This window comes from Pavona decussata, unplaced genomic scaffold (genome assembly GCF_977016875.1).
Source record: "Pavona decussata unplaced genomic scaffold, jaPavDecu1.1 SCAFFOLD_64, whole genome shotgun sequence".
Taxonomy (NCBI): Eukaryota; Metazoa; Cnidaria; class Anthozoa; order Scleractinia; family Agariciidae; genus Pavona; species Pavona decussata.
In genome coordinates this window covers 3,159,721-3,172,934 of record NW_028145484.1, presented here as the reverse complement: position 1 = coordinate 3,172,934, position 13,214 = coordinate 3,159,721, and the positions used below count along the sequence as shown (strand labels likewise).

Here is a 13,214-nt window from a genome sequence, read left to right as displayed (position 1 = left end):
TTTCAATAACTTCTTATTATTTATTTGTCACACCGATAACATTTAACAAATTACAGGTCTAAGTACATACTACAGAACGGAAGTTATCCAGTTTATGTTCCTGACATAACTGTGGTTTATCCCGCGCGGGAAGGAGTGGGGCGAGGAGACCTGAGGTTGCACCGATAGAAAACGTAAAGCCAGTTGTTGATCACAACATAACCGGAGCTGCCCACTGTAATCCATCCTTTGAACCCAGGACGCATTCCTGGAACTGGAAAACAATAGCGACATATCGAATGTGTAAATAACGGAGAAATCTATCAATTCTAGAAAACCTTTATCAGTTAATTGAGTTAGAACAAATATGGCAAATATCGACAGGGTAAACCATAGCGAGTTAAGGATAGTCTTGGAAAAAACATTAACTAAAGTTAGACGGAGGACGTGGATGGATCAATCTCTATGTTCATATTATAAACCAATCGTACCTTTTGAGACTGACTTCAAAAATATATAGCTGATTAGTATACATGTTAATGACTAATTGATTAACTTTTTTTAACCAAGCGTTATTTCGTACAGAAATTCTCACAATGAAATAGCAATCATTTTTCTTTGCTTTGCCTTGAAAGGGCGAGTGTTCCTTTCCCGGGATTGTATTGTACATGTATTCAACCGGCTTCTAAACTGTTGTACTGATTAAAAAGGCCTCTCAGAATAGACTTGATCTGACTAAGGTACAACCATTATTTACCATAGCAACGACGTCTGAAGCAGTAGCAAAGGTTGAAAAAGGCGCTGTTGCCGACATTACTTGGAACACCAATGGAGAGATAGAATAAGGGACGAAACTGACGTTTCTCTTTGGAGTCTTCCTTCAGAGGAGCGTCTTCTGCAGTGTTGACAGCCTCGTCCTCTGTGAAAGATTTATCCGCGGGCTGTTCTTTCAACAGCTCGTCAAACTCGGTGTCTGCATCACTTTCAGCTTTGACAAAAGCCAAGCATATTCCGACAAAAACCAGTATCTCCAACAAACGCATATCTGGTTGCTGCAGTTAAGTAAATGTTGACACAAGAATTATGAAAAAGGTTTCTAGCCTTTTAATTTCAGCATTACCTAAGCTCAAGATACTGTTAACTGACTTGCAAAAAAAAATATTGACGGCAAAACGATAATGAGCCGTGGCCCGCTGCGCGTGTGCTATATATTTTTAGTACATGTCTTCGCCGTCCTCCCCAAAACAACAACGTGAACTTGAAATGACCAAATTTAAGGTTTCGTGGGGAATGTCCACACACGAAGGTAAATTTTTCATCTTCTTTCTTAAGTTGAATTTGGTTCCTGGATGGTTCAGCCACAAGGTGGACGACTTCGACTAATCGCGAAGAGGAACATATTGTGAAATGTCGTACGTTTCGCTTTCGTTGAATTTGGTTGCCTATTTCTTGGAAATAGCATAACAAGAAAGTAGAAGGACAATGCAACAGCTTTCCGATTTGAATGGACACACTTTAGGATTTTGTCCCGCAGAATCAAACATACTCATTGTATACAATGAAATAAACTCCGCACAAATTCCGCACCCAATTATTTGCCTCGATTATTGACTCTAAAAAGGGTTACTGGACCCATTAAAAAGTAGTGAGTATAACCGTAAAGCAAATGCTTAGTTCAATTTATATTTCACAAAGGAAGAAGCACCGGCTGTACTAAAGAATTGGCTTTCAAGTTTATCCTGAATGTAGCATCAGGAATAAATATTCAGTGGACATTGAAAGTTGCAGGCTGTTTTCCAAGAGAACAAAATTTGAAGATAATTTTGCAAAGAAGCAAGCTCTAACTATCCGATTTAAATTAACTGATGTAGTGACTTACCTAAAGCTTCAAGTTTAGATGATGTAGTGCAGATTCGTCTGACTTGTCGTCACTCAGAAGGTTTCTCTCCAGAAATGATGAACGCAGTCCAAATACAGACGTTCTTTTAAATCATCAGCATCGAAAAGCACATTTTAAAAAACAAATAGACTCGATTGATTTTTCTAGTTCGTTAGCGTGAAAGGTATACGCATGGGAAATACTTGACAGAAGAACAGCTTATTGGAACACAAAAAAAATTATGAAGGTTGACTTCAGAACTGGGCGGGCCTTCAAAATTTCCGCGATTAAACTGACAGCGCGCTAAAGCACGAAAAGCCAATATACATGTATATATTGAAAACACAGAAAACTTTCTTCAAACCACTTGGCTTAATTATTAACAAAAAAATGCTGAAGCAACATTTATTGCCGAAACACAAAAGATTATCAAGGCAACCGCTGAATACATATTTCTTTGTCAACAGAGGTATACGCTGCAAACAATCAAAATATTGTGGAAAAACTAACTGAAGACAGCCTTCAAAAACAGACAGAAAACAAACATTTCACTGTGCATTTTAAAAATCTCAAAATAGAACATGGGAAAAAGCCGTCAGCAACAGCTCTATTGACGGTGTTAAAGAAGTTGAACTGCAAATATACATGCTCAATTCATCTATACCCGTAAGATTCAACATGTTCCAATTTCTCATCGGATGATCCGCCGCTCAAAGGGTCAACTGACATAACGTGAGACCACAGTAAACACAGGGTTAACCAAGTGCTGAACTGGCACTCATGAAGGCCCAAACCGGATCATCGATTTCCGCAACAGTGGAACCTCGATATAACGAACCTCTATTAACGAAGTCCTCGGCCTTAATGAACAATATTCTCCAGCCCGGCCGGCCTTTTAAAGTGTATGAAACCAAGAAAAAGACTCGATATAACGAACCAATTTCCCTCTACACTTGGCACTTCGTTACTAACGAAGTTCGTCAGAACAATCAGTCATATTTACCACTTGGTTTCCTGTTTTCAGTGCTGAAAAGCAATGTCCTAGAACGAGTCGCTTTTGTTTTTATTGCTTTCCTTTATTGATCTCTTAGCTTGGCCGATTGTCACCCAGTCAAAAGGGGAAATTCTGATGGCGTGTTCCGCCACTGTACCTTAATTTCCATAAATTTTTCGCGATGCGAATTTTTTTCGCGACTAAGCAAAACCTGACGAGAACCAGTATTGTGAAGCCTTACAAAACAGTTTAGAACTTTGTAAAATAATTTTTAGAAAGTCCTGAAAAGGCAATTATTGAAGCACAAAATATCATTGAGGCTAACAACAAGCTTGTTCAAATACGAAAACTCTTATTAGATCATGACTTCAGTATTGAGTTTCACAAGAGACAAATTTTAATTAACTGATCGAGAAAAGACACAGGGGTTTTAATGGCTTCGATGCGTTATTAATATGCCTTCATTAAAATAATTTTGAACTCAGTTTGCACTATCGATACGAATGGTTTCAGAGATTAAACCTAGCCCTCCTACAAACAGCACACTTTTGTATACTTCATGGCTTATCAGCTAAGCTTTAAACCGCGGACTATAAGTTCTCTCGCTTACAAACAGTCCTAATTTTGTCAGTCTGCAACACTTTAAATTTGATGCTTTTTATACGAAACTAAAATCAAATGCAGTAATTTTGTTTGCGGTCGAAAATTGGGTCCATTTACAAAGAACGTAATGGTTGGTATAAAGGGTTTGGTTTGGGTCAAAATCGCACCTGCTAAAATTTCCGCGATCCGACTGATGCAAGAGGTAAATAAATCCGATATTTTGAAACCACAGAACACGTGCTTTTAGTTACTTACCTAATTTTTTTTTAATACTTTGCCAATGAAAAACGCAAATTATTTGTTGCTGCGAATTCAAACTCGAATGAAGTTTGTCAGAACAATCAGTCATATTTACCAATTGGTTTCTTAGTGTTACCAGTGCAGAAAAGCAATGTCCTAGAACGAGTCGCTTTTGTTTTTATTGCTTTCCTTCATAGCTTGGCCGATTGTCACCCAGTCAAAAAGGGAAATTGTTATAGCGTTAAACTCTTAATCAGTTAGACTAAATTTAAATCCAAGACTTTCTTTCGTTGTGATTCATGCAACTAACAACCGTTTAGTGTGGATAGACCGCACAACCTCCATACTGGAAAGCTTTCGTGTTCACTGTTGATTTGTCTCTTTAGAGGAGTCCAGATACCTCAGTTTAAGGTTGCGTTCGATTGACCGTATTCCGGAATAAGAATAAGCGGAATAGCTGTTAGATTTATCTTTTTAAGTAAATTTGGGAAGACATTTGTGCAAACTTTCACTGACACATGACAATAAAAGAGCCGTTTTTTACTCCAGTAACTCAAAAAGCCTCTCACGGGGGATTTCTTGTCATCATTTTATGTATTAATATTCCGGAATAGGGGCAATCCTCGAACGCACCCTAAGTATCAACGACCCGAACCTGAGATAATCAGTAAATTTTCGCGTTATGCTGTCTACCACAAGCAGAGCAGACAGGGTGGATTAAACATTATTAAATTACCGCTTGCACATAAACTAAGTTATGTTCTCGGTTGGATAAAGATGAAACATTGCGACTTGATTTGGGATGGTTGAATGATTTAGAAGCTTGAGCGTGTCTAATTTGTATTTTAATGGTATTTAAAAATGTAACCTTAATGATAATAAGTCGGTTTGTTTGCTTGAGTTTCTGATGGCGACTTATCTAGAAGGTAACTTCAGTTAGCAAATAAGAAATATTATTATCACTTTAGTCAATTTTAGAAGGATACGCCGTGAATGTAAGATTTGTGGCATAACCGTTTAGTTCCTTACTACAGTTTTTTCGCAGTACTCCCTTGCTGTGCTATTCTTACATATTGATATGGACACTAGCCTGAAAGGTATTTTGTCACGCCCTAGCTAGTATACTGGCACCTTCCAAGATATTTCTAAAGAGAGGCCGCGAGGTTGCAGGCTAGGCCAAGCCAGTCTACATGTATCGAGCAAGTAATGACTGGTGAATTACGTACCATTCCGCTTTTGATTATCTGCTCTAAGTATATGAGAGTCAGTCCTCGTTCGAGAAATACCCGTCGAAACCTTTGGGTAAACAATGAGAAATTGAACCTGACAAACTCAAATGCTATGGCCGAACTTATATCATCCCTCTTTCGAAATACAGTATTCAGTATGTGTACCCGCTAAATAATATCAACCACTTGGATGACTATTACTACTGAGGTGCACGTGTTTCACAAGAAGGCTAATATTTAAATAGCTAAAGCTTATATCCCTCCTTTATCGCCTCAAAAACAAAAACGAGTATATTATCTATTTTGGACTGGATGGAAATGAATAATATTCCTATCATTTCGTTTTACTTTATTAATTGCACTGCGATTATCATAACAACTCAATACCCTGCAAATTGTGATCCGCTCTGATGAAGAGTTAACGCTCGAATCCTCAGCCCTCAAATCTCTTGGTGACCCCCGGTTTGTTTAGAAATCAACCCCTTATCTCCGTAAACTGCAAATCACTTTGCATGCCAATGAAAATCAGAACCTTTGCGTTGCTGTGAATCTTTAAACTCGAATGAAGTTCGTCAACATAATCACATTGATCTTTTGTTTTTAGTGGAAGCGATGTTCTAGAACGGTCGCTTTTATTTTGCTCAGCTATTTTTACGTGACCGATTGTCACACAGTTGTAACGGAAATTCTTATAGCTTCACTTATACTTTATAGATCGCTGTGAAATTCAAACTCGAATAAACTTTGTCGGCACAGTCATATTGATCTTTTGTTTCCAATGGAAGTAATGTTCTTGAAAGTCGTCTTTGTCTTGCTCAGCTCTTTACTGCTGTTCTTGCATGACCGATTATTGTCACCCAGTCGTAACGAAAATTCTTATAGCTTCACTAAACTTTTTATACATTGCTGTGAATTTTAAACTCGAATGAAGTTCGTCATCACCAACATATTGATCTTTGGTTCCAATGGAAGCGGTGTCTCTAGAAAGTTGCTTTTATTTTGCTCAGTTCTTTACTGCTATTCTTGCATGACCGATTGTCACCCAGTCATAACGGAAATTCTTATAGCTTCACAAAATACTTTATACATCACTGTGAATTTCAAACTCCAATGAAGTTTGTCAGCACAATCATAATGATCTTTTGTTTCTAATAGAAGCGATGTTCTAGAAAGTCGCCTTTGTTTTTCCTCAACTCTTTACTGCTATTCTTGCGTGACCGATTGTCACCCAGTCGTAACGGAAATTCTTATATCTTCACTAAATACTTTGAGCGACGTTTAGTGTGAATAGACATATTTCAGTTCCGTACTGAAATTTTGTGGTATTCAAGTTGCGTTCTTTCTTTAGAGGATCGAGTCCAAAACCTAAGGGGATAATTAAAGTCTCGCAGTATGATGTCAACTGATAAGCAGATAACGTGAGCAGATTGAGACAACATTGAATAGGTTGCACATCAACTAAGTTGCGCTCTGTTGGATAAAGATAAAGGGCCTACTGGTTGAATGGGATGATGGCTTGAGCATGTCCAATTTGTATTTCAATGCTATTAAATAAAGCGTTATCACCAAAAACCTAATATCTTAGTTATTTTTCGACTGTACTGTAAACAAAATAAGGCCACATAATCTGTTTTTGTCTTTCTTGGATACAGTGCGATTTTCGCAACGATTCGAAACACTACAGATTAATTTGCCCGTAAAAAGTTGTACTGCTGTGAATTTCAAACTCGAATGAAGTTTGTCAGCACATTCATATTGATCTCTTGTTTCCACTGAAAGCGATGTTCTAGAAAGTCTCTTTTGTTTTGCTACACTCTGTTGACATTCTTGACCGATTATCACCCGTCCAATTTGTATTTCAATTATATTAATTATAGCCTTAATGATAACAAGTCATTTCATTTGCTCGAGATTCCGACGACGACTTATCTAGAAGGTAAGAAGGTAAGAGAAACATTCTTCTCACTTCACTCAATTTTTTAGGATACAAAATGGAAGAGTTGAGGAATAACCGTTTAGTTTCATACCCTCTTTTTTATCGCAGTATTCCTTTGGAGATATTTTCAGTTTCTTCCATGTTGATGTAGACACTAGCCTGTAGGGTATTTCTCACACCCTAGCTAGTATAGGCCTTCGAAAATATTTCCTAAGAGAGGAGAGCGAATTTGCTGAAACTCGGCCGAGCCTCGCATGGATTATTTTTTAACTAGAGCAAGTAATGACTGGTGAATTAGGTATTATCCTCTGGGTATTTTCATTTATTGGTTATCTACTCTAAAGTATGCAAGAGTCATTCCTTCTCGTCCGAGACATACTTCTCGAAACGTTTGGGTAGACACTGAGATATTTAACCTGACGAACTCTACATTTGCCATTGCCAATCTTAAAAAATTCTCTTTCAAAATACAGTATTCTGTTCTACCGAATTCTCCGATAAGCTGAATCTTTCAGATAAGTTAGGTTATATCTAAATTGTTTTCCCTCCCTACCATTAAACTTGTCCCTATAGGGAATTCCTAGATAGGTGATAAATCAATAAAGGCATTCTCATTTACGAACTCCACCCTTTCCCACTTTAGAACCAGCTATATCAGCGATTTAGAGGACTTATTCGACTTATCTTTTTCATAAAAGGCTAAAAGTGATAGATTGCTCAGGAATGTATCACGTAAAAACTTCACATCTTAATTAATTTTGAACTGGAATGTAAACCAAATATGCGCAAACTTTTTTTTTCTTTCTTGATTACATTGCGATTTTTGCAACAACTCGAAACACTGCAGATTACTCTTCCATTGAAAAGTAGATTCTGTGCGCTGCTGTGAATTTCAAACTCGAATGAACTTTGTCAGCACAATCATGTTGATCTATTCTTTCCATTGGAAGCAATGTTCTAGAAAGTTTCTTTTGTTTCGCTACTCTCTGTTGATATTCTTGGCCGATTATTACCCAGTCGTAACGGAAATTCTCATAGCTTCGCTACTTCTTAGCCAATAATAACCTAAATTTCAATCGAAGACGTTTTCCCGTCTTGTGACTTATCAAAAGGTCAAACGTTCAGTAAGGATACACATATTTTCATACCGGGAATTTGGTCGTGTTCAAGTTGCTTTCTTTCTTTAGAGGAATTAAAATACCTCTTAGTATCAGCGACCCAAGGGGAGAATTAAAGTCGCGCGGTTTGATGTCTACCATAAGTAAACAGCGTGAGTGAATTGAGACAATATTGAATAGCTTGCTCATAAACCAAATTGTGCTCTGTTGGATAAAGATAAAAGGCAGTACCTTCTGATTGATTGGAATGATGGCTAGAGCATGTCCAATTTGTATTTCAAAGATATTAAATATGGCCTTAACGATAACAAGTCATTTCATTTACTCGAGATATTGGCGACGACTTATCTAGAAGGTAAGTTCAATCTTCAATAACAAACGTTGTTATCACTGTATTTTTAGAGAATGCACAATAGAATAGTTGAGGAAAATCGTTTAGTTTCATCGCAGCATTCCTTTGGTGTGATTTTCGGGGTAGTTCCGACACAAGCCTGTAGGGTATTTCTCACACCCTAGCTAGTATAGGCTTTCGAAAATATTTCTTAAGAGAGAACGGCGAATTTGCTGAAACTCGGCCGAGCCTCGCATAGATTACTTTTTAACTAGAGCAAGTAATGACTGGTGAATAACGTACCATTTTGCTTTTAAATCCTCTGGGTATTTTCAGTTATTGGTAAAAAGTATACAAGTATACAGGAGTCATTCCCTCTCGTCCGAGACATACTTCTCGAAACGTTTGGGTAGACACTGAGATATTTAACCTGACGAACTCTACATTTGCCATTGCCAATCTTAAATAATTCTCTGACAAAATACAGTATTCTCTTCTAACTAATTCTTTGGTTGGCTGAATTTCCAGAAAAGTTAAGTTGTATCCAAACTGTTTTCCCTCTCTACCATCAAACTCTGCATAGTGAATTCCTCCATCGATGATAAATCAATAACCTGGCATTGTCATTTACAAACTCCACCCTTTCCCAGTATTGTACCAGCTATATCAGCGATTTAGAGAACTTGCTCTAATTAAATACTTCATATAGGTCTCAGTAATATTTAAAAAATTGCTCAAAAATGAATCACCTAAAAACCTTACATCTTATTTAATTTTGAACTGGATTGCAAGCCAAATATGCCTCTATGATCTGTTTGTTCTTCTTAAATACATTGCGATTTTCGCAACAACTCGAAACACTGCAGCTTACCCTGCCATTGGAAGGTAGATTCTGTGCACTGCTGTGAATTTTAAACTCGAATGAACTTTGTTCAGTTCCATCGCAGCATTCCTTTGGAGTGATTATCGGGGTAGTTCCGATACTAGCCTGTAGGGTATTTGTCACACCCTGGCTAGTATATGCCTTTGAAAATATTTCTTAAGAGAGCACAGCGAATTTGATGAAACTCGGCCGAGCCTCGCATGGATTATTTTTTAACTGGAGCAAGTAATGACTGGTGAATTAGATATTATGCTTCTTTTAAATCCTATGGGTATTTTCAGTTATTGGTTATTTACTTTAAAGTATACAAGGGTCACTTCTTCTGGCCCGAGACATTCTTCTCGAAACGTTTGGGTAGACTCTGAGATATTTAACCTGACGAACTCTACATTTGCCATTGCCAATCTTAAATAATTCTCTTTCAAAATACAGTATACTGTTCTAACTAATTCTTTGGTTGGCTGAATTTCCAGAAAAGTTAAGTTATATCCAAACTGTCATTTACAAACTCCACCCTTTCCCAGTATTGTACCAGCTATATCAGCGATTTAGAGGACTTGTTTTAATTAAATACTTCATATAGGTCTCAGTAATATTTGAAAAATTGCTAAAAAATGAATCACCTAAAAACCTCACATCTTATTTAATTTTGAACTGGATTGTAAGCCAATAATGCCCCTATAATCTGTTTGTTCTTATTAAATACATTGCGATTTTCGCAACAACCCGAAACACCGCAGATTAATTTGCCATTGAAAAGCAGATTCTGTGCACTGCTGTGAATTTCAAACTGGAATGAACGTTGTTAGCACAATCATGTTGATCTCTTGTTTCCATTGGAAGCGATGTTCTAGAAAGTCTCTTTTGTTTTGCTACTCTCTTTTGATATTCTTGGCCGATTATCACCCAGTCGTAACGGGAAATTCTTATAGCTTCACTACTACTTAACCTATTATAACCTAAATTTAAATCGAAGACGTTTTCTCGTCTTGTGACTTTTCAAAAGATCAAACGTTTACTGCGGATACACATATTTTCATACTGGAAATTTGGTCGTGTTCAAGTTGCTTTCTTTCTTTAGAGGAATCCAAATACCTCTAAGTATCAGCGACTCAAGGGGATAATTAAAGTCTCGCGGTATGTTGTCCACCAAAAGAAAACAGCGTGAGTGGATGGAGACAATATTGAGAAGCTTAAACGTAAACCAAGTTGCGCTCTGTTGAACGAATATAAAGTGCCTACTGATTGATTGGCATGATGGCTAGAGCATGTCCAATTTGTATTTCAATGATATTAAACATAGCCTTAATGATAACAAGTCATTTTATTTGCTCGAGATTCCGACGGCGACTTATCTAAAAGGAAAGTTCAATCTTAAGAGAGAAACATTGTTATCACTTTACTCAATTTTTGAGGATGTACAATGGAACAGTTGAGGAATAACCTTTTAGTTCCTTACCCTCTTTTTTATCGCAGTGTTCCTTTGGTGTTATTTTCGGTTTCTTCCATGTTGATGTAGACACTAGCCTCGAGGGTATTTCTCACACCCTTATTAATTGGTATAGGCCTTCGAACATATTTCTTAAGAGAGGTGACGAATTTGCTGAAACTCGGCCAAGCCTCGCATGGATTATTTTTTAACTAGAGCAAGGAATGACTGGTGAATTAGGTATTGTGCTTCTTTTAAATCCTCTGGGTATTTTCTGTTATTAGTTATCTACTCTAAAGTATACAAGAGTCAGTTCTCCTCGTCCGAGAAATACCCGTTGAAACCTTTGGGTACAAACTGAGATATCTAGCCTGACGAACACTACAATGTCCATTGCCAATCTTAAAAAAATTCTCTCTCAAAATACAGTCTTCTTTTCTACCGAATTCTCGGTTTAGCTTAGTGTTTCAGATAAGTTAGGTTATATGCAAATTGTTTTCCCTCTCTTCCCCGAAACTTGTCCCTATAGGGAATTCCTACATGAATGATAAATCAATAAAGGCGTTGTTATTTATAAACTTCACCCTTTCCCAGTATTGCACCAGCTATATCAGCGATTTCGGGAACTTATTATACCTAATTAGTTGTTTCATATAGGTCTCGGTGATATTTACAAATTGCTCAATAATGTACCACCTATTAAAAACTTTTCGTCTTAGTTAATTTTGAACTTTTTACTAGACCAGATATTCCCCTATAATATGTATTTTTTTCTTCTTAAATACAGTGCGAATTTTGCCACAACTCGAAATACTGCAGATTACTTTGCCATTGAAAAGTAGATTATGTTCTTTTGGCTCGTCGCGCAATCTTTCCTCCATTAGATTGAGTGACGAGCCAAAAGAGCGTCTACGAGGGAGGCTAATCCTCATATTAATTTTGGTTACTTTAGCCAGACATGCGTTTGTTGGAGATACTGGTTTTGGTGGGAATGTGCTTGGCTTTTGTCAAAGCTGAAAGTGATCCAGACACCGAGTTTGACGAGCTGTTGGAAGCCCAGCCCGGGGATGAATCTTTTACAGAGGACGAGACTGCCAACACTGCCGAAGACCCTTCTCTGAAGGAAGACCCCAAGGAGGAAGCCCGCGGTCGGAGTCGGCGACCTTCCCCAATCTCTCTTTCTTTGAGTATCCCGAATAATATGAAGGGCCGCGCTTTCAGCCTATGCTACTGTTTCAGGCGTCGTTGCCCTGGTAAATAATCGTCTAAATTAAGATGAGATTCTATGGTAACAAGGACTCAGACATGTCAGAAGTGGCGTAAAATACACAGAGCGTTTAACGAGTGCTCTCCTTTTAGTTTTTTCTTTTTTCAGGCGCAATCTTTAAATATTCACGCCTTCCAGTTTTCATGTTCTTTTTATTTTCACTATTTTTTTTTTACCAAATGAGGTTCGCTTAATACTTTAGTAAACCGTTACAGTCGTCAAAATATTGGAGCTGTAAATCACAGTTTCTTAAGATGAAAGTGTAAGAGTAGCTAATATTTTAATACGATCCAGTGCGCAATTATAATTTGGTTTGGACAAGTTCATCATAGGCCAGCTTTTCGAGCCTCTAGCTAGTGAAGGTTAGCTTTGTCTAACAGAAATTTGAGCTCTTAAACGAATTCAAATACTAGCTGTTCGCCAGCCTTACATCTCGAAATTTTTTCAGTTTTTCCATTGCTTGTCCTGATCTACCTACAAGTTGCTCCTGTTTGAACAAGTGTTCCTTGCCGCTAAGTGCACATGTTGAAGTCGTTGTAAATGGATGTTTGATTGTACTGAACCGCGCCAACGGCCTTATGTGCCGTTTGCATGGTCAGGATCAACCTCGTTCCCATGGCTTGAAAAACCTCTGGAACGAGGTTGGGTCAGGGCCCAAAATTCAAGGAAAGCCAGTAGTATTCTCACGTTAATTATGTGGTCTAATTTAGTTCGCCTTTACAATCTGTTACAGGAAAATATTTTTTCTACATATTTATTTCATTTAGTAGACTTACTCAAGATTTATGGTTTTCTCTCCAGTTCCACGCATGCGTCCTGGGTTCAAAGGATGGAAAACAGTGGGCGTGTCCGGTTATGTTGTGAAAAACAACTGGCTTTACATTTTCTATCGATGCAACCCAAGATCTGTGCGGCCTCGTCCCACCAAATCACCCCGTGCATAAAGTGCAACTCTTCGATAAATCGTCGGCTTTGGGCATCATCTCTAACGAGCCCTTTCATGTAGAATGTAATTGGTGGTAGTTGCGAAAATCGCTCAATAGTAAAATGTTGTTAGTTTAAAAATAAAAGAAATTCGTTTCAAAAGTTTGCACTTTGATAACTTGGATTAAGGTTATTTACAAGAGTAATAGATCGTCGATACCCTTATAATCAATGAGGGCAGCCGTTTTCACCCGTCCTTGGTTTGATCCCCAGCATCAGTGGTTTTCCTTCCAGACCTGTTCGGGGGAGGGAAAAGGTTGCACCAATATAAGACTTAGTTATCTCCATTAACTTGCCCCCACCCCTACCCACCCCTCTTCCCAAATGGCTACGCAATCACCG

The 13,214-nt window shown here is 37.8% G+C and overlaps 2 protein-coding genes across 2 annotated transcripts; one reads left to right on the top strand and one right to left on the bottom strand.

The window, feature by feature from the left end:
- LOC146478491 (uncharacterized) lies at window positions 1-1,022 on the bottom strand. Its single transcript, XM_085112058.1, has 2 exons — window positions 737-1,022; window positions 1-253 (listed from the first exon to the last, which is right to left on the bottom strand). The coding sequence occupies exons 1-2, from the start codon at window positions 1,020-1,022 to the stop codon at window positions 117-119; spliced, it is 423 nt and encodes a 140-aa protein (XP_084968184.1). The 3' UTR covers window positions 1-116.
- Window positions 1,023-6,837: 5,815 nt separating this feature from the next.
- On the top strand, window positions 6,838-12,899 carry LOC146478490 (uncharacterized). The gene is made up of 3 exons (XM_085112055.1): window positions 6,838-6,868; window positions 11,574-11,874; window positions 12,690-12,899. Exons 2-3 carry the CDS (start codon window positions 11,580-11,582, stop codon window positions 12,830-12,832), a joined length of 438 nt encoding a protein of 145 aa, XP_084968181.1. The 5' UTR covers window positions 6,838-6,868; window positions 11,574-11,579; the 3' UTR covers window positions 12,833-12,899.
- Window positions 12,900-13,214: the final 315 nt, after the last annotated feature.

Bases quoted from the DNA above. Each gene is read 5' to 3' on its own strand.
- LOC146478491 (XM_085112058.1), bottom strand. From the start codon at position 1,022: ATGCGTTTGTTGGAGATACTGGTTTTTGTCGGAATATGCTTGGCTTTT. The intron at 254-736 runs GTAAATAATGGT...ATTGTTTTCCAG, and splicing joins CTTCAGACGTCGTTGCTATG to TTCCAGGAATGCGTCCTGGG.
- LOC146478490 (XM_085112055.1), top strand. From the start codon at position 11,580: ATGCGTTTGTTGGAGATACTGGTTTTGGTGGGAATGTGCTTGGCTTTT. The intron at 11,875-12,689 runs GTAAATAATCGT...TTTTCTCTCCAG, and splicing joins TTTCAGGCGTCGTTGCCCTG to TTCCACGCATGCGTCCTGGG.